The sequence below is a fragment of the Trichosurus vulpecula genome, chromosome 9 (assembly GCF_011100635.1).
Source record: "Trichosurus vulpecula isolate mTriVul1 chromosome 9, mTriVul1.pri, whole genome shotgun sequence".
Classification (NCBI taxonomy): domain Eukaryota; kingdom Metazoa; phylum Chordata; class Mammalia; order Diprotodontia; family Phalangeridae; genus Trichosurus; species Trichosurus vulpecula.
The window spans coordinates 196,525,617-196,546,753 of record NC_050581.1 but is presented as its reverse complement, the minus strand read 5'-3'; the positions used below and the strand labels follow the sequence as shown (position 1 = coordinate 196,546,753).

General features: G+C 45.6%; 1 protein-coding gene across 2 annotated transcripts in view; it reads left to right on the top strand.

The window, feature by feature from the left end:
• The window catches only part of CACNA1D (calcium voltage-gated channel subunit alpha1 D), a 359,630-nt gene that overhangs the window by 335,133 nt on the left and 3,360 nt on the right, over positions 1-21,137 (top strand). Inside the window, exons 41-46 of one of the 2 annotated variants that reach the window (XM_036737724.1) lie at positions 11,731-11,847; positions 12,598-12,965; positions 13,346-13,372; positions 14,625-14,774; positions 15,558-15,721; positions 20,897-21,018. In XM_036737724.1, coding sequence (XP_036593619.1) covers positions 11,731-11,847; positions 12,598-12,965; positions 13,346-13,372; positions 14,625-14,774; positions 15,558-15,721; positions 20,897-21,018 — 948 coding nt within the window. The remainder of the gene's footprint in view (positions 1-11,730; positions 11,848-12,597; positions 12,966-13,345; positions 13,373-14,624; positions 14,775-15,557; positions 15,722-20,896; positions 21,019-21,137) is intronic. The other variant, XM_036737725.1, reaches the window with a different exon arrangement.

The following is a 21,137-nucleotide window of genomic DNA, read 5'->3' as shown; positions in this document are numbered from 1 at the left end:
CACCCTACCTCTCTGAATAATCTCACAAAGTATTAATAGTCCCTCTGTCATGATTGTCTTATTTTCTGTGGGTAACATGGGTGATAACATGGAGGTTCATGCCTTTGATGAAGCCCAGTGAGACTTCCCATTGATACAGATGAAGTTGTTCTAGTTTTTCAAAACTGAAAAGAAGATGCTGGCTAAGCTTACTCCATTATGCCCAGGAGGCTTCCTGAGTATGGACAACATGTAGAGTTAGCACCAGAAGAGAGAGTATAGGCCAAAGACATTTCCGTACTATATTTAAGTAGTGATACAATTTTTTCCTTGCATATTTTAAACTTTGCAGGTTATAGAAAAGAACTATTTGCTATTCATCAAAATGATTCCACTAAAAAGGATATACCTGTAATTTATGTCATATCCACAGGCCACAAAAGTCACTTGTGACCATGATATAAATAAATGATGAAAATGTATTTTGGCTTATGAAAAAAACCCATATAGACTGACAAATCATATTCTATTTTTGGCTTCTCCTACTCTAGAAATGACTTCAAATATTATTTGTTATTTGGAATTTAATTAGCATGAATTGGTATTTTTTCACCATTACTTGATGGACTATGAGGTCATGATGTGGCTGTTAGAGAGCATGGTAGAATCAAGATGGGAACAAGAAAGCTGTGCTCTGAGTCACACATCCAGGAAGAAAGCAGGAGAAGCATGATGGGAAGTGGTTATTGGAAGTAGGCAAAGCCCAGGGAACGAGTGCTTATGCTGTTGGTACAGTCCTAGCTCACCCTGTGAATGCTAGGGCAAGGGTGGTGTGTACCATGTGTCTATTGAGGAGTGTATGTGTGTTGGTGTATGTATGTGAATGCAGCATACATTGACAGTGAGCATGATTGGTCTGAAAATGTTTCAGTCTCATTCCAGGATAGATCTCAAATCTTTGCTAGATGGTTCCTGACAGGGAACCACAGAGCAAAGTTTATGCCTAGTTATATCCATCTAATTTCTCTTTGCCCTAACCCATTGCCCTATTGCCTCCTCCTTGAAAAGAAGCAATGTGAGGATCTCGTGGATCAGCATATGGGTAGAAGCTGTGCCTCCCAGAATCATCTGTGAACCTGGATGAATGTGTAGTTTCTATTGTTTCTGATCCTCCTCCTCACCATCACCATCACCATCACCATCACCATCGCCGCCACCAACACCACCACCATCATCATCATCATTATCATCATTATCATCAATAACACCCCTTTCTCAAGTCCCTGGGACCAAGAAGGAAAAAGAGAGAGAGAGAGAGAGAGAGAGAGAGAGAGAGAGAGAGAGAGAGAGAGGATGAATCAGGCCTTGGTTCTGTCCTCACCTCCCACTTGCCATTCAGTCTTATTCTGCTTTTGCCTGGCCTCCGCCGCTGCTGCATTTGTGATCCATTGGGTTCCTTGGGGAGCCAATAAGCTCATCAGTCAATACCCTTGGCTGTCGCTTCAACCACATCCAGTCCATTTCACAGCATTAATAATGTTATTTTGTACTCCTCATCAAACCTGCCATACAAGAACATTAATGCAATATCCAGACGTGAATTAGTTTAGTAAATCACGAATGAGAAAAGAGGAGGGGGTGACACAGATTTATCAAAGTTGGAAAAGTTTTGGTTGATATTTGTATAGGTTTTTGGTTGAGGTTTTTGGGGTCTGGGTTTTTTTTTTTTGGTTTTTGGTCCTTGTTGCATTTTCCTGCATCATCCAAGAATTTCCTTTCTGCGGAAGATGTGCTGTCTCACAGGATCTGAGGACACTGTCTGTCCGTTGCCCACACAAGGCAGTAGAAAGTCTGTCTTAAGGAGAGAACCCCCACTGGGGTATTGTTTTGAAGTTGGGTTTCAAGCGGAGCCCCTTCCTGCTGCCTGTACAAAGTTAGATTGTGTGATGGAATCTTCGCTGTGGCTGGCCCTGGGCGAGCTAGGCGGGCAGAGGGAACATTGGTGACATCCTAAGAAGCCAGTGCCTCTCCCCGAAAGGCCTCTCTAGCTGAAGACCCTGATCATGTCTCCCGAAGGAGGCGCATTTGCTCAGGACAGACAGGAAATGGGACCCCTGTGGCACTCAGCTGCCAGTTACTGTCTAGTCATCATAGCACTCCAATGTAGGGGTCTTTATTTTCTTCTTTATTTTTTAAAGCATGGTCCCATCTAAAGACAAAGCAGTCACTTTTCCTCTAAGAGAACAAATACTAAAAGATGAGATTTCACTGGCTGATTCATTTGTTTCAGATGCTTGAACGGATGCTTTAGAGTTTTCTGCCTGAGCTACATCATCACACTCGTTAGCCGGAAGGCATTTGTGGCTAAGGCCTTGAAAGGGAGAAGGCTCAAGAGGGCTTATTTCTACTGAAACGGCATTTCAGGAGAAGCCCAGGAAAAAAACCAAACACCCACATCCACAGTCTGATCCCTTCCAAGAAAACCACTCATCCGGGAGGTGGGAAACGGTGCTGCAGCATCTATCTGTGGGAGCCACGGCCACCAGGAATGCACATGGCTACTCCTTTAAAAAAAATAAAAAGGAATATGCAAGGCTCAATAGCTTTGCCCTTCAGAGCAGAAACCTAGGGAGAGAAGAGAAAAGGGGGCAGGGGGTGGACAGCTGGCCTGAGGGAAAATGAACACAGTGTCAGAAGCTAGCTGTCCAGTAAAGGGAAAGAGAGTGAGAGAGAGAGAGAGACACACACACACACACACACACACACACACACACACACACACACACACACACACACACACACACACACAAAAGATCCAACACGTGTCTGCTTTGGATGGGCGGATGACGACGTTCTCGAGTCTTTCATGCCTAGTTTGCTTGAACTCCTGAGGACTGGCGGCCGCCCCGGCCTGAGCTGACAAAGCTATTTTTGTAGACTTCTTTGCCACGATCTACCTTTCATCTGGGATCCTCCTGTGCTATCATTCAGTACGGACCCCAGGGGGACTCTTAAGGGAAAGAAACACAGACGCACTAAGTTGTACCCACAAACACATGCACACACACTCACACGCCAAGATTAAAGGCGACGCCTCAGGTCTCATCTTCGTGTTTCCGTAGGAAATGTCACAACGTGTAAACGCCGTCTAGCATTGTTCATTTTTCAGTCCGGGCTCAGCCACTTAAGTGGATGCCTCTTTGGGGCACGTGGTCTAGGTTCAAGGACATCGGGGAGTCAAGAAACCTGGGTTCTAGTCCCAGCTCCAGCACTCACTTGTTGCTTGATGTTGGGCAAGACATTTAACCTCTCTGTGCCTCAGTTCTTTTCCCATCTGTAAAATGGGGATAATAATGTTGACCTACCTCACAGGGGTGTTGTGAGGACTAGCTAACTGATTGTAAAGCACTTTGAAAGTATAAATGCTTATTACTAAGAATAGACTAATAATAATGTATGCCTGTTTACTACCAGAACTTTGAGAAATCTTTGTTTTTATTTAAGTCCTTTTCTGTCCTAAACCATTGTCATCCACAAAGTAAGGGAGCATCTCCCCTTTTTAGGTTTAGGATTAGCCAAGAGGCATAAAGATAAAAGCAGACGGCCACCACAAAGGTGCTTTTTCCATTTCTAAGAGTCATAGAATTCTACCTAACGTGGAGGTGGTTGGTTAGTTGCTCAGTACCTCTCCAGCAGAAGAAAAAGAGAAATCAACAGTGTCATGTAGTCCCAGTGAGCAGATTGCAAGGCACAGCTAAATGGATCTGCCGATGAATAAGGCTGATGGGCTCAGGTGCCGCACTGAGTTTCAGGTCAGGTGCTGGTGTCATGTACCTTTGTTTCTCAAAAGCAGGAATCTGCGTGGTGCAGAGAAAATGAAGCTCTCCCAGACCTCCTGGTCCCCATCTGATAACTGTGCCTGGGTGATTCTTGAAGTGTAACAAGCAGAGAGGGATCCTTAGGCAGGCAAGGTTGAGGTTGATCTTGCCCTGAGGTAAGACCACTCTGGGCTTCCAGGAAGTTCCATTACAGAGAAGGCTGGTGTACATGGAGGGGAGATTCCTCTATGGACCAAGCAGGTGGTACATACGCTAAGGAGAATGTCCACTTAATGTAGGGGGAAAAGTAAGACAGCCTTGGATCAGCTCCCTACAGTCACCCTCACCCCAAGCAATTTCAGTCTTCCAAAGAACAATCAGGCCATTTGGGCAGCAGATGCCTATGCCTGGAGAATAGGAGGGTGGAGTAGAATATATACCCACTGACCTCCATACTCATGTGGATGTTAGCAGAATGAAGCCTAGCCTTCTCATTCTCACCACAGGATTAAGACTATTGATGGTGCCACCTTCCCATATATCCAGCCTGAGACCTTGACATCTTCCTCTTCTAAACTTGGGGTTTGGCAGGGCTGTAGGTTATGTCTTTGTACCTTAGCCTTGACATGCTTGGGGTAGATGTGCAGTTCTGCCAGGAGACTGAGTAGACTTGGAAAGTGGCTGTGGTACCTTTACGTGGCATCACATCTGGTAAAGCAGGGAAGCTCAATGAGTGTGGCAGTGCTAACAATCTTCCATAAGAGTGATGATGAAACTTCCTTTTCATAGCATACACCTGCTGGGTGTTTGATAGGAAGAACCAAGCCGTGCATGTCAGTTGTAGACCATCCTGTGTATTCACCCTCACCAGTAAACATTACTCTGGCCTCAGACTCAGAGGGCTACACTGGCTTTGTTCTACCTGATCCAAGTCCTGCTAAGAGGTAGTCCAGGCTCTTTTGAGCCTCCAAAAAAAGTGCTTAGAACTGTAATATTATTTGCATAGCTTGTTTCATGGTCCTTCCAAGTCAATAAATAAATTTAATTAAAACATACAAAGAATGGCAACCATCTAGATGAGACTTAGAGGATTGAAGGAAACACGAAAAGATTCTTGTTCCATTTGAATCTTGTTGTATTCAAGGGAACAACTCTGGCTACACGCAGGAACCAACACCAGATGGGCATTGTGAGGGTTGTCTCAGACCTTGGCTTGTAAGGGACACATGGTTGGAGAAAACTCAGCTTTAGCTCAGGAGCAGAAGGATCTATGTCACTGGGGATTGGTTGTTAGCATGCTCCTATACAACCTACATGGAAAAAATGGTTTAAACTAAGAAAATTCTTTACTATGAGAATGACCAAGTCCATGGTTTCAGGACATAGGCAATATTCAAGAAATTCTATGGCTATTTGCCCCCTCCCCCCTGCCTGGGTCATCGGCCAATATTTCTCTGAGCGATGGTGAATATCAGCTGATTTCTAATTAACTATTTTAACTGTGTGCTGCTTTTGTTGGATGAAGCCTTTTCTCGTTGAAGATAGCAGTTATGTTCAACGTTTGTTGAAAAGGAGGCCTATACAGTGGATACTAGTGCAAAAAAAATGATGATCCTGTCGTTCCCCATTTTTCCTTTGTGATGATGTTTTACTTACCGAGCACATCTTGTCAGTCCTGATGCATAATTCTGGCCTCATGACTTAGATGAAGTGTTCGTGGCAGCACTAGTGCTCTGGGGTAGGAAAGGTAAGTGGCCGCCTGTGTGAGAGGCCTTCCGAGGGCACAGCGAGGGGCACCTTTCAGTATTACTGTGCACGAATGGCCATATTTTAGTGACAGCCATGGGACACACCGTGGCATGGAAGTATGATTCATGGAGCCAGGTGGCAGGGATGCTTTTTAAGTGTGGTTTGGACTCTATGGCTACTGACATCCCTTCCAGCCCCAAATCTCCGTGTCTCTATGAATATGTCTGTTTTACTGTCAAGACTCAAAACCTCCAGGGATCAGGGCAACACAAAGGGCGTCCTTTTTAAACCTTGCCCGGTTTGCACAAATGCCTTGTCTCAGGTCTGGCCAGAACCCATATTATTTAGCTGGAGAACAAGTCTCAATGCTCTATATGACCATGTGTATCTTTCTTTGGATAAATCTTTTCTCTTTCCTGTATGTCCTGGTGCTAGCAAAGGTGAAACTGGAGGGCTTTGCTCTGATGTTTCAGGAAGTACCAGAATGGGGGCAAGCTCTGGACAACCCAAGCACTGACCATTTCTAAAGGCGAGGTGTTTCTGGTATAGAGAACCCTCCTCTGCTAGGACTCTTGGTGTCTGGACTCTTTGTCCCATGCTCTTTCTACTCCATTTTCACCCTGTTGGTGCCTTTGTTTCCCATAACCCGGGACAGGGATCCCCATCAAAGGTGGCCTTGAAGAACCTGGAGAACCTACGAGCTGTAGCTCTGCCTCTGTAAGGATAGACAGTGCTAGGAGGCCTCTGTTGGCCAGGATCTCCTTTAAGGCGAGGGACTTGCAACCTCATCTTTTCATGTTCATTACTTAGAAACTCATACTACTAACTGCCTTCTGTTCCTTCTCCTGCCCCCTTCCATTCACATGCTGCTGAGGTAACTAAGAAGTATCTTGACGTTGTCCCATGGGACCCATTCAAAGCTAACTTTTGACATAGCCAAACTTCATTGTTTTTGGCAAAAATTTGAAAATATAAAATGTTTTCAAAGATATGTAAATTTATTAGCTATACTATTGCCATGGAGGGGATTTGCTTTAATAAATAGGTAAGAATCCATTGTAGTTACAATATTATTCTCTTGAGTAGATTAAACATTATCCCTGAATATAGCTTCTACAATTAATTCGCATTGAAAACTTTTTCATTCATAGTATTGAGGTAAGATTCATCCAAAACCCTGTTGAAAGGTTGATGAATTCCAAGTTATGAGGATCTAAGGAATGAGGTTTTCTTTTTTGATTTTCTCCTACTATACAAAAGTTATTTCTCAGATGATTCTTATAATGTGTCTCTGTCCTGGGTTATGGGAGATGAAGGCAGCAGGATGATGAAACTGTAGCAGAAAGAGCACAGAACTAAGAGTTCAGGCACCTAAAGTCCTAGTTTTGACACACCAGTTCTGGCCAATCCTTTAACTTCCTTGTGCCTCAGTTTCCTCAGATGAAAAACGGGGGTTATAACCGGTCCACCTACATTTCAGCGTTGTCATAAAGATCCAGTGAGATGATGTTTTTGTAAAAAGCACTTTGAAAAAGTAAAGTCATTCAGACTTCAATGAGAGTGAAAAATGATTGCCCACCCCCCACCCCCCCCACCCCCGCCACCACCACCATCATACCTGACATCTTGCCTTTATTAGTAGTTGGCTTTGCATTGACATTGGGAGTAAACTCCAAAACACTGCAGAGCCTACATTTTGAAGGTGTCAGGAAATTAATAAGTCCCTCTTGAGTCTAGCATCACAAATTACAATGAATAATTAAGTTCTTCCAACACAAATCGCTTGTAGATTGACTTGCTGTTGGAGAATCTGAGAAAGGAAAGCCACTCATTTTCAGTCAGCTCCCTTGTCTTCCCATGTAGAATGATAAACTCGATTTATAAAGCTGAGCCCAACCCGGAGAACTGGAAGAATAATTTAATTTAGTCTTGACATTTGAGTTAAACTTGCACTTAGCAAGGGAATTAATATTGACAATTAATGGGGAGGAGCTCCATCCCTGCTCATTCTATACAAAATAAATAAGTAAATGAAATCACAATCACATCTTCCTTGGCGGAAAAAAACATTTGCAAAATGTAGGGTATATCCACGGACTCTCCATCAACTAGAAGAGAAGGAAAACAGTGACTTTCAGATGAGCTAGTTTATTTGACAGTAGTTTAATTTCAAATTCCTCCTTTTGATCTTGTTAACTATAAAGTAGACATTGGCAGAAACCCACTGAAGGATAAATATGCCACATAACTTGTTTAATTGGGCTGTTGAACACAAACTGAACTGTGGCTTTGTCAGACACCAATGTGTTCTTTCCTGGAGGGCCTCAGCAGTGATCTCATGGGCTGCACCACCCAAGGCTTGAGTATTCTATGTCTTATGGTCACTGCTGTGGCCTAGGTTCACCCTGATGCTTCTTTTAAAAGCATTTTTGCATGATTTTTAATGGCTGTGTAAGTGACCAAACACACATGTCTTTGATAGCGTCAATGACCAATAGTTTTCCAGGGTATTGCTTCAATATTCAAAGTACACAGATTGGCAAAAATTAAAATCTGAAAGCTAGCCAAGAATGACTGTCTAGGAGCTAAATGAATGTTCCATCTGATAGACAATTATTATAGACATTATAGACATTATTCTGTGCCATTGCTTCTGGAGGGGTAGTGACATTCTTACTTAGAAGTCCCCTTAGATATTGAGTAGGAAAGTTTCTCCCATTTCTAGTAAATGGAATCTAGAAGTGTCAGCTTTTTTGGTTTTTTTCTCCTTTTAAAAATAGTTTCTTGAATATTTATTGGAACATCTAGCATTTTAAAAAAACACAAAGCTTGAAACTGTTTACAATTTTATAGGATTGGACATGTTCAAACTAAGTCACTATTGTCTTTATACATAGAATATTTTATAGCTACTGTGTGTTTCTTTAAAATCGTATGACTGTAATGTTAAAGAAATGTTTTTAATTAGATTTCATTATGCAGGGTTAATGGCTAATGAGATTTGAAAATCTTTCTATTGCAATGATATTTTGCCATTAGAATGTGTAAAATATGGGAAAATAAGATAATTACACTGGTTGTAAAGTTTTAAAGAAAAAAGTAGTCCTTTTGGGTTAGACATAGAAAGAGAGTGATTTTCTTGCACAATTTAAGGCAGTATTCTGTATTTTCTGGAGTTAGAAGTTGTTGGGAATTTAAGGAACAGCCTAAGCCATTTAGCCTGACTGATATGAAATTCTCCAACACTTTTTATCACATGTAATAATTTCAGGATGTGGTATTTAGGCTTTATTTCAGTTCAAATTTGGGGGCAGAGCCATTGTCCCATTCAGTGTGTTCCTCCACCCCTACATGTGACTCTTTTCAAGTTGTGAAGAAATGCCAGTATCTCCAAAAGTATATTTTACTCCTTGTGGAGAGAACGGATGTGATAATGTTTTCTAGATTTTTGTTGTTGTTTGTTGTTGTTTCTTGGTTAGGGAGATGCCTTTTTCCATCTTAATGTCTCTTCAACAAATACTGTATCACTATTTGTCTTTGAAGGTGATGTCTCTGTCCCCCACCCAATGTTACTCATGATCTGTGTTGTCCTGAACCAACTGTAGGGCCTGTCCCAGCTCATGAAACATGGCTGCATTGCATTAACGTGTTTATTGACTCATAACCTTGTGTGTTATTGAATGGGGTGGAGGGGGGGGAGACAATTGGAGACAGTCTTGATTTTCTTACGCAATTATGTTGTTATTCACTCTGTGTGTTTCAGTGAAATGCTAAACCAACCAGCATAGGACAATGTCAAAACTTTGTTCGAATAAATAGTTTTCTATTTCTCTTATTATTTTCTAACTTAGTGCAATGAGTTGAATTATGAAATATAAAGGGAATTACCAAGCCGTATCATCTGAGCTGCAGAAGGGCGTTCATAATTCACCAAAGCACATTGGGCAGGTTCATGGCGACATGTGGTTATCCCTGTGGAGACACAAGCACAGGGGTCTGTCCCAGCTTTGCACACACTTCTGTGTCTGCTCCACTGCATAGCAAGCCTCTCTTCCTTCATTTGATGAAGAACTCAAACCTTTCAGACTCCTCTTTTACATTATTTTTTGTAAATAAATGCCCCCTAAAAGATTCCAAACTGAATTGTAGAATGCTTTGGATGGGTTTACATGTTTTGTTTTTATGTCCTCTTTATACCTCCAACCCTGTTATATGAGAACGGGATTATTTTATCATGACCTTTGGTTCCCTTACCTTTCTATATGCAAAGAAGTTGTTATGAAGCTGATAGTCAAATGACTTTATGACTATCATTAGCATGTCTGTGGGTCCTACCTGGGGCCAAAAGACACTGAGGAATAGAAGCAGAGCCCAGGGAACATCTGCCCATGGAAAAACACTATCATCTTGGCATTAGGATTTGAGTTTGTTTTTCCTTGTCCAGACAGAATATTTAATGCCGAGAGCCTTAAGGCTTTAATTCCTACCAGTTCTTTCTCTCGGTCACTTCCTAAGATGGAAAGAACTTGGGGTCCTCCTTCCAAGAACAGTTCTGATGGATTGCTTTTGCTCCCCTTGTTCTGTTGGAGACCTCATGTCCTTTCAGGGTAAACTACTTCATTAAAAATCTATTGGCAAATTCCTATAACTTTACATTTAAAAATGAAAGTCACTCCTGTGGTGTCAGGGCAGGAGAGATAAGGGTCAAGGTAAATGATAAGAGAAGGGGCTGCAGTCCCTCCCCAGGCAGCATCCAAGCAACCCCCTCATTGGCCGTCATCTGGTCCTATAATGCCCCTTGCATTACCAAAACACATTCTCTGTGTCTCAGTCTCACTATTCCTTCACCATATGGCTGGGCTTCATGCAATGACTGAAGTGACTTTCTTCCCTGAAGATTTCCCATGTGGCCTAATTCTCACTCGAAAACTATTCTGATTCTCCAAGCATTAGATGCAGACTTAAGTGCTGTACACCAAGCTTCACTTCTAAAGAGTTCTCCAAAACCCTGGCATGTGGCAGAGAGACTGCTAGGCAGACGAATGATAGAGGAGTAGTAGGTAAAGACTCAAAGCAGCAGAAGGACTCAGAAGTGGGGACAAGGAAGAACCATCTCTTCTCTGTGTGGGTGATAGTGTCCCAAGGGAAAAATGTGAAATGGCAGGTACGGTCCCTAAATGTGCCTCCATACTTGTGGTTGAGATGTTTCTATTTGGTTCATTGTCACATGCTGCATTTCCCCACTTAGTCCCTCCTGACAGAGATAATCCAGCAGCCCTTCTATTTGATGTCTTACAATGGTGAATGGCAAAAGGTTTCTCAGGCCTCCCATAGAGGTTCAGGGTTTGGGTCACCAGGCATCTTTCTAAGTAGAGTCAGAGACCAGGGTTTGGGGGGAGCCACCTATGTATGCATTGATGACATATGGAAGAAGTGGGACACAGGAAAACCATTACTGAATGGACCTTTGGTTTCTTTTTTGGCCCTGACTTGGGATTTCATAAGTGTAGAGAATTCACAATGTGGCAAATTCCTTCACATGGTCTAGTCTTAGAGATTAGAGGCTGCCTGAGTCACTGAGAGATTAGTGACTTACTTGAACCCAGGTTTTCCTGACTCCAAAACTGGCCTTTTCCGCCATGTAACAATACTACTCATCTTGAATCACATTTATTTAGTTGATTGGGGCCTTGATGATGCTAAAGCTCAGTCTTGGGAGTTTTCTAGCCAGAATAGTAAGTCAGGACTGTGTACACGCAAAGACCCAACTTTATCATCCCAAGTGACCTGATTGGTTCCTGTTCAACACATGGTCCTCCCCCTTCATTTGCTTTGCAGCAGATATAATACCTCCCCGTTCACCTAATGAACAGACCTTGCAGCAGCCCAGGCCACCAAACCAACTTGTTGACTGGTTTCTTTCTCTCTTCTTAGACTCCATCAGTTTCCAGTCCTTAGATTAGCTAGGGTATCGTCCTTGGATCACACAGAGGCCAGGGAGATGGCCAATGGCTGTCATGTCTTTCTGCCCTTCTGAAGGACTGGCATTGCCAAGCATGAGCAGTGTCCCTTGAGGATGGCAAACCTGTGAGCTGCCCACACCCAAACTTTAGTCACCCCGAGTCGCCAGCCTGAGCCGGGGGAGGGGGCTGTCTAACTTCTTCTGCTATTCTCCTTGATCTAGGCGGGATTAAGGACCCTTCATGATATTGGGCCAGAAATCCGTCGCGCTATATCATGTGATTTGCAAGATGATGAACCTGAGGACAAAAACAAAGAGGAAGAAGAAGATGTATTCAAAGTAATTATTCAAAACACAGCTCTATACTGTCCGTTTGGAAATTGTGGAGCAGGACTTCCAACTCTCAAAGTCTGTGCTTCTAAGACTTCATTTTGGGCTACCAATGCAAGCCTGTGCAAATTCAGACCAGTTGTAACATGCACAACGTTCTGAGGCACAAACACATAGGTTTAGGCAGAGAACTCCACACACAGCACTTCCATGACCATCCCTGCCTTCGCCCCACCAGCTCCATTCTCCTCCCATCCACCTCGAAAGCAGCTGGAGCAGCTCCCCTCTGGCCTCCAGAGAGGAGCACAACCCATGCCCTGGATGTGATCAGCTCACTCTGTCACCGCATCCCTGCCATCCTGCACCATGCACGACACAGCCAGTCTCTGCCTGATTCATAGCCTAGAGCTTACATCCATTGCCCACTCCCCGAAGGCTGCCACCTGCCTCAGATGGGTGTGACACTCTCTGGGTTAGGGATGGGCTTCTCTAGGGCAGCCTGCATTGCCAGGGAGTGCCCCTGCTTCCCATCTCTGAGCACTGGCGACCTCACACTTGTCCGGGGGAAGGACATCCACCCTGCTGGCACATTCACATGGATTTTTCAGACACTCACAGTCTTTTGTTCATCTCAGGGATCCTGTAGAATTTTAGTAGAATATTTTTTCATGTAAAAAGAAAAAAAAACCTAACGTGGCTAGCCTGCCTGCGCCAAATGCTGTGTTAAATTACCTGGTATTGTCTCCCATTATTTTGCAGAGAAATGGTGCCTTGTTTGGAAACCATGTCAATCATGTCACTAGTGATAGGAGAGATTCCCTTCAGCAGACAAATACCACCCACCGTCCCCTGCATGTCCAAAGGCCTTCAATTCCATCTGCAAGCGATACTGAGAACCCAATGTTTCCTCCAGCAGGAAATTCGGTGTATCCTAACCATCATAACCATAATTCCATAGGAAAGCAAGTTCCCAACTCAACAAATGCCAATCTCAATAATGCCAATATGTCCAAAGTTGCTAACGGGAAGCACCCCAGCATTGGAAACCTTGAGCATGTGTCTGAAAATGGGTATCATTCACAGCACAAGCATGAGCATGCGCCTCAAAGAAGGTCAAGTATCACAAGGTAACCTTTGATGTATTTGTGTTTGGTAGCCTAGCCTCCCACCCATAGCCTGTCCCATCTGATTGAGTGGCCCTAGCCTTTCCCTCTTTCTCTCTTTTCCCACGTTCTGTTGCAAATTCCTATTTAGGGTTGAGAAGCATTACAAACAAAATTGGGACTCCTTCCTAGGAAGGTGTAAGTATTCTGAGTCTTAGTAGAAAAAGAGAGCTTCCATTATATGACCTCCTGTAGTTTCCCTAAAAAACTCTCCATCTGCCCCAGTTCTGTTGACTTGATTGGCAGGTAGCATACCTACATTTTCATAACCTTTGTTGGAAATATTTACTTTTATCTGATTATTTTGTTTTCCCCCCTCCATATTTTATGCCTTTCCTGGATAGAACCCGCTATTACGAAACTTACATTAGGTATGTTCCCATTCCCCAAAATGTGTGTTAAGTGCTGTGATGTCTGAGTGTCAGAAATTGGGCTATTTTAATGTTGAAATGGGAAAAATTCCTTTAAGCCAATTTTCAAGAAAGCTTTTTTTAACTCAGGACCTTAGGTGGTGAAGTGTGGAATAAGTGGCTGCCTTTTTGAAAGAAAGGAACTTCAGGCCTACCTCAGATCTGCCTGGGGTTTCCAACAGTGTGCCCAACCCAATTCTTAGAGACATGGGTTATATGGAAAAGCCAGTTCACTATTCCACACCTCCAGATGGCTTAGTCCTCATGCCTCAGGGATGAGGAGAAGCCTCTCCTCTAGTGTCAACAAAATAAAGTGAGCCCCTAGACCATTTGGATCAGAGGGCGGGTGCCAGACCTCCACTGTCAGTGATTTAGGAGGCACAACTGGCCTAAATTGGGGGGCATGAGTGAAGAAGGTGGTTCCCTTGAGCTGTCAACATTGCCTGGATAAGGGGAGATGGAGCACCAGACAGAAGTTGTTACTGTGAAAACTGTGGGTCTTCCTAGTTCAGTTTGTCCCCTTTTATTTAGTCATTTGCAGTCACGTCTGGCTCTTTGTGGCCCCTTTTGGGGAGTGGGGGGCTCTTGGCACAGATACTGGAGGGGTTTGCCATTTCCTTTTCCAGCTCATTTTATAGATGAGGAAACTGAGGCAGACAGGGTTAAGTGACCGTCTGAGGTCACTTTTGAATTCAGATCTTCGGGACTCCTGGTCCGGCACTCTGTCCACTGGACCACTTAGCTGACCAGGCAGAGAAGACAGCTTTTGAACTTGCGTTCTGTGGCAGCCCAAGGCTACAATATGAGAAGAGAGGAAGGTTAGGTGGTAGGAGAAAGACCAAAGAGCCCTTAAAAGTGACTTTTGCTGAGGCCCCTGTACTTTCGTTTTCAGTTCCTTCACCTTTATGAACATACGTGTTTTCTTTTGTAGTTCCCATCATGTTGAGCTGGATTATTTAGCACCAAGAGTTTGCAAAGTGCTCAAGAACAACTTCTAACCCTGATGGCTCCTATCTAGTTGACTTAGGGTGTGCAGAGATAGACTCATGTTTGGCAGGAGCAAAGGGTACAGGAGTAGGGGAGTGATTGATGGGAGAACAGAGAAACCAGTGACACTGGTGCATTTACACACTGACCGGGGATGTGTGTGTGTGTGTGCTCCTCCACCATACTGATGCAAAGCCAACCCCGTCCCCCTTTTTCCTGACTGTAGGTCTGATTCTGGTGATGGGCAGCTCCCTACTATTTGCCGGGAAGACTCTGAGGGGTATGACTACTTCAGGGACCACCAATGCTTGGGGGAGCAGGAGTATTTCAGTGGCGATGAGTACTATGAGGATGATTGTATGCTGGTGGGGAGCAGGTGAGGTCACTTCCACCCTGGGCCAAAATGAGATCTCCCAGAATGCCCCCCTCTGCTTTTCCCTCTCATTTCCCACCTCTCAAGGCCAAGAGGGTGGCAGCACCCACTGGCAGGCAGCCTCTGTGCTCCCAGCTTCCCTTCAGCCAAGCCAGGCCCTGGGACAGTGAGTGGGAGGAGAGGGAAGAGACCTAGGGGAGGGAGCCTTTAGGTCCTCCCTGATTGCCCTTGCCCCCTTCTGGAGGCTTTGGTTGGTTTTCTCATTCAGGGGGTATGCAGTGAGACTCGTTTTCAGGGACAGTTGAAACTACTTAAGCAGCTCTTTGGACTTCGTGGGTCATTTCTAAGAAGGGGGAACAGTTGGGCACTGTTTGGACAGTGGGCAGCCAGGTATCCAGGAGAGTTCCAAAGGAGGCAGGAGGGCCTCTGAAGCTTGGGCCCAGGCGGGGGGGTAGCAGGGGAGTTATCATCAGAAAGGGGCAGACAGTAGCATCTGGGGGGGATCCAAACAGAAAGTGATCAGAAAACATGAACAACGTGCTGAGCCACAGATCAGTTGTGGAACAGCAGGTATCACCATGAAATGGAGTGAGGGAGGGTGCAGTGGCCATTTCCTGTGTCTGAATGTCCAGGGACAGTGAGTCAGTCTCTTCTTAGCATTCTCCCTGAAATCAGCTAGGTAGAAGACTGGGAGAGGATCCAGGGCTGGGCCTGCAGGGCAGGCTCGTTGGGCCATCCTGACAGGCCCTCGTTCATTCACTCTCTTGGTGGGTTTTTCACACCCAGGCAAACCTATGACTTCTACAACAGATGCCCAGGCAACAGCTCCGACTTTGAGAGGCCACGGGGTTACCATCACCCGCACAGCTTCTTGGAGGAGGATGACTCACCCATCTGCTACGAATCCAAGAGGTCTCCAAGGAGACGGCTGCTGCCTCCCACTCCCACATGTGAGACCCTTTATCGTGGGGCTGCGGAAAGGCTCCCTGCCCCTTGAACTGTGAGGGTGTCCTCACCTGTCTCCTCTGTAGCCTGCTGGCAGAGCTTCTCTTCTTCCCAGAGCCAGTGGCCCACAAAAGAGCATCAGAGAGAGTCCCCCAAAGTGGCGTGGAGCCAAGGGAGGTCTGGCCCGCCCACTCCTGCATGGCTTCTTTTCTTCCCTCTCCTTTCTCTTTCTCTTTTGGTTTCTTCTTCGCCTCTTTTTCCCCTTGTTTCCTATTTGCGCATCTTTTCCCTCAGCTCATCCAATCTCCTCTCCCCTCCTCATGGTCATCTTCATTGTGAAGGAGGTTGCTGACTGTTCCCCTGCCTGGGAACAGCTGCCCCAGCCTCTCGAGGGATGCTTTTAGCTCTGAATCTGTGATGAGGTTGAGGCAGTGGGCCAGGATCACACAACTAGGAAGAGTGAGTGTCTCAGCTCAAGCCCAAGTTTTCTGAGCCCAACATCAGCAATGTTTCACCATGGAATAAGTCAAGAATTCTCTTCAACCCCCCACCCCAATCCCAAAACAAACTCGATTACAGCCCCCAAACATGAGAGGTAGAAGGGCCTTCTAGCCCAGGAGAAGCATCTGGGGATGTAGGACATGACTCATTTCAATCCATCCAGGCATGTTCAGGGTTCATGGCCAGGTACAGAAAGATTAGAGGTCAGTGGCCACATAGTTAGTCACAGATGCCATAGTTCCTGTCTGGTCCAAGCCGAGCCAAGGCAGGAATCCCCCCTGCGATGCTCAGACAAGTGAAGACCTCCGCAAGGGTGTTTCAACAATCCAGCTAGCAGCTTCTGTGGGGGTGTAAGATCCACCCACGGCCAGCACCCGGAAAGCTGCCAACAGCACAGGTTCTTTTGATCTGCTTAACTAAGGAAAGCAAGGTGAAGGGGTTGACAAGTTTACTTTAATCCAGCATACAGACAGCATTCACTTAGTTCAGGGGAAAAAGCCAATACCCTGAACTTCAGAATAAAATACAAACAAATTACAAACATCAACAGACAGACCCAATACAGATTCATAGTTACCAACATCTAGGTTCAGCCCAGGAGCTCAGAACAAGGGCTGGCCCAGAGTCACGCGCCACCACTGGTGCGGGAGTGAGCTCCAGACAGCTAACCCCTGGTTTTTATATTTTTTTCAGCGTCAGGGGTGAGTCCCACATGCGACTCACCCACGTGACCTAGAATCATCACAAAGAGGCAGACTTAAACCCACGTGGTCTAAAAGCCTCTGCTGTCCCAGACATGTAAACTAGGCCCTCCCTGGAGTTACCCCCACCTTGGGCCCCACCTTGGTTGCCAATCCACACCCACTAAGGTTTTACACCTAATAGGGCTTTGGGCCTGGGGCTTAGCACCTAGTAAGGCTCAATGAATTACTCAAAGGGAACAAAAGCCAAACTATTCAAGGGCACTTGTTGAATGAAGTGCTAAGGAGCCCATTTTGCTTACCAACACAAAGGGTCACCCTGCTACCTCCAGAGGCATCCTATTCCACGGTGGATCTGATCCCATTGTTAGAAGGGTTTGCTGACCCAAAGTGCAAGTCTGTCTCTCATTGAAGTCAGCTTCCCTGGCCTTCAGCCCAGGGCATCCAGAGCAGCTTCCTGCAACCTTCCAGGCCCAAGACGGTGCCACAGGGAGGGTGAACGTTGTTTGCTGCTGCCTTCTGCTGTCACCAAGGGGCCTTTGAAAAAGCATTCCAATCCAGTGCCTGGCCTGGGATAAAAGGCACACACATGCATGTGCTGCCATATACTGCGCATACTCCACATGAACACACAGTACACCATGTGCACTGCACACATACCACACAGGCATGGATCATGTACATACACATGCCACACATGTGTGCACACACACATTCCACACATATGCCTCTCCCACACATGCACACATACAGAATGAGCCTGGCTTCCCATGTGGATCCAAATATAAGCTTGGTGAGAAGGGAAGGAATCTTCCATTACAGCCATCGCAGGTTTGTTGGTTTTAGTCTTGGGGCAGAAACCTACTCCTTGAGCCCATAAGCAGAGTTCCACAATTAATGTTCAATTGCTACAGTTTCAAGTGTTTGTTAACAAAGTTGAGCTCTGAATCTGTCTCCCTGCCCTCCTGAATGCTGTCGCAGAGGCATGGAGAAGAGTCCAGAGGGCTGTTCCCCTGCTGCGGTTTCTAATCCAGGGCCTCTTTAACTTGGTTAATAAGAAATCAGAAAAAATCAAAGCAGGTCTGGTGTTCAGTGCAAATATTGGGGTCAATTTGCATAAGAGCAGAGAAGGTCCTTTGGAGGAGACTTCTCCTTCGGGGAATTCAAATTGGGTTATTGGGAGGGAATGGAGCCTGAAGGGAACCTGACAAGCCCTCCCTGCTATCTGAGCCCTTGGGGTCAGACTGCCCAGGAGTCTGGCTCTCTGAGTATGGGGGGATCCAGCTCATCTTGGGAGGAGAGCCCACTTGGAGGTGGGGAGGTCCATCTGGACTTGGGGGGAGTGCCTCCCCCTGCCTTTTTCTAGGAGCTATGGATCCCCCCTTTACAGTGAAGGGTTTAGGAGCACCTTTCTTCCTTCATTCCTCCTTCACATTTTTCTTCAAATGTCACTGAAGCTCAGGGTCCATCTAGTCCACCCTGTGACCAAACAAGAATCTTCCAGGTTCTTTTCCCCTTTAAACTTGACAAGCACAAAATCCTAAGAGGTTGAGATTGTCTTGTTTCATTGGCCCTGGGCCCGAAGATCCAGGCTGGAGGGCCCAGCTTCCTCACCAACCCTGTGATCTAGACCTCCATTTTCTGTCTGTTCAGTGGGTTTGATGAGGCCTTCACCACCATCCTCACAGAGCTGCGGGAGGAGATGCTACACATCCGCTCCTCTTACAGATTTGGACACTAAGGTACAGAGAGTTCAAGTGATTCACCCAGGGTCACACAGTCTTTCAGACTCCCAGGTCCAGTGCTCTCTATCAACTGCACCATGCAGCCCTCCAAAGTACTGCCATAGATGGGATCTGAGCCCATAGGGAAGGAAAGAGAAGGGAGTCAGCCCTGTTATAGCTCCTTTGATGGGCCAGGAGCTGCGCTGAGACCTCTTACAATTATCTCATTTGATCTTGACAACTGCCCTGAGAAGTAGGTGCTATTATAACCCCCATTTTATAGCCGAGGAAACTGAGGCAGACTGCCCAGGGTCACACAGGTAATACATGTCTGAGGCTGGATTTGAACTCAGATCTTTCTGACCCTGGGCTCTGTGCTCTGTCCACTGTTCTTCCTAGCTCCCTCCCACAGTCCATAGGGTGGCAGGGAGGGGTAGGGGGCATGTTAGACTAAAGTGATTGCCTTTTTTAACAGGGCTAGTAGATTGGTAGAAGAAGGGAATGCCGAAGATTGGCTCTACCCAGATTTTACAAAGCCCTGATAAATTCTCCCGTGTCATTATTTTAGAAAAGATGGGAAGGTGTGGAATAGGTATTAGGACACATATGCAGATTTGGAACTGGTCAAGTGGCCGGGCCAGCAGAGTAATCGTTGATTTGATGTCATCTTGGAAGGAGTCTGGGGCTTGTGTGCAGCCCTTTCTTAAATCGTTTACTTGGATGAAATAATTAGTGAGATAAAGACTCAACAGACCTGCAAATAACACAAAACTGGGAGGAGACAGCGGGGCCTCAAAACTATAAGTAGGGTAACGTTTAATAGGAATAAACACAAAGCCTTACACTCGGGCGTTAAAAAATCAACTTTGCAGGCATCGAGCAGTGCAGATGTGGCCATGTAGCACTGATCTGGGAAACAGCGTTAGTTTTCCAGTGGGCTGCGAACCATATGCGAGTCAACAGTGTCTTAACAAAGGTGAGGCAAGCAGTGAGGTTGTGCCATGGACAGAGCAGAGGGCCTGGAGTCCAGAAGGCTCGAAGGCAAATCCTGCTTCAGACGCTGACTAGCTGTGTGTGATCCTCAGCAGTTCGTTTAACCAGTCTGCCTCAGTTTCCTTAACTGTAAAATGGAAATAGCAGCAGCTACCTTACGTAGTTGTAAGGAACAAATAAGATGATATTTGAAAAATTTCAGTGACTTGTCCAAGGCTACACAGACATTAAGTGGCAAGAGGCAGGATTTGAACCCAGGTCCTCTGATTTTAAATCCAGTGTTCTTTCCCCCCTAAATTACAGTGTTATTCTAAGCAGTGAGCTTGGGGTGTTGAGTATGGATGGTGGAGGGCTGGGTGAAGTAGCTGAAAAGAAAGGTTGCAACCAGCTGATGGTGAGCTTAGGATGCCGGGCAGATATGGGACTTTATCCTGTAGGCATTGGGGAGCTCCTGAAGACATTTGAGCAGCAACGTGACTAGGCCTGTGCTTCACTGCTGAGCCTATCTGCAATGGACATGATGGAAGCTCTTGAACACTTGGTCTGAACTTCTTCCTTTTGCCCTGCAGAAGCTAGCCTTGGGTCACCAAGATCCTCTTAGGGCTCACAGATTGACCTTGCCCAACCTGTTCCTACCAGGGCCTCTCCTCCTCCCCTGGGCCGAGGATGGCACCCTCCTCGTGGTTTGCCAGCAGCCCACATACCCACTTTCATCAGTGATGAGGGTCCTGTTGTAACAGAACCAAAGGAAAACAAACTGAGAAGTAGAAGCAGCGTTTAGAAAACACTCACTTCCCCCCATGAACTACCCAGGACCAGCATTTGTATCTTCTGTTCATCCGAAATGCCTTTGGCGCCAGGTGCAGGAGTTAATTCCTGCCTGGGCAAAGACTAGCTTCATGTCACGGAAGATCACTGTGACTGGTCATTGTTTCTGGTGACACTGCCTTTGGGTCCTCTCCTCAGGTAGAACATATCCCACAACTTGACTTGTCATCACATAAACTAGAACTCTCCTCTCCTCTCCTCTCCCCACTGAATTAGTGAACTTTTGTTATTTGTTTATATTTAATGTCTTTAATGATTTTATTTAAAATATTTTAAATGTTGATTTAATAATTTTTTATCATTTTTTATTCAAACTGGTTGTATTCCTCTTGAATCCCTTGCCATTACATCTGGTGATTTCCTTTGGGCCTGCTTTGTTTGAAGTTCTAGGCATGTGACTCCTTGAGCTCCTTTTCTTATTCTTCTCTCCTAGCAAACCGGAGGTCATCCTTCAACTTTGAGTGCTTGCGAAGGCAGGGCAGTCAAGATGAGATCACCCTGTCTCCTTCCTTTCATCATCGTGCAGCTTTGCCTTTGCACCTGATGCAGCAACAGGTGAGGAAGACTTTTCCAATGCACTCATGAGACCTTGAAGGTGGTTTGCCCCTTCCGACCCCCCTCCCGCTAGCCTGCCAGCTCCCTGAAGCACAGTCCTGTCTTCCTTTCATTTTCTC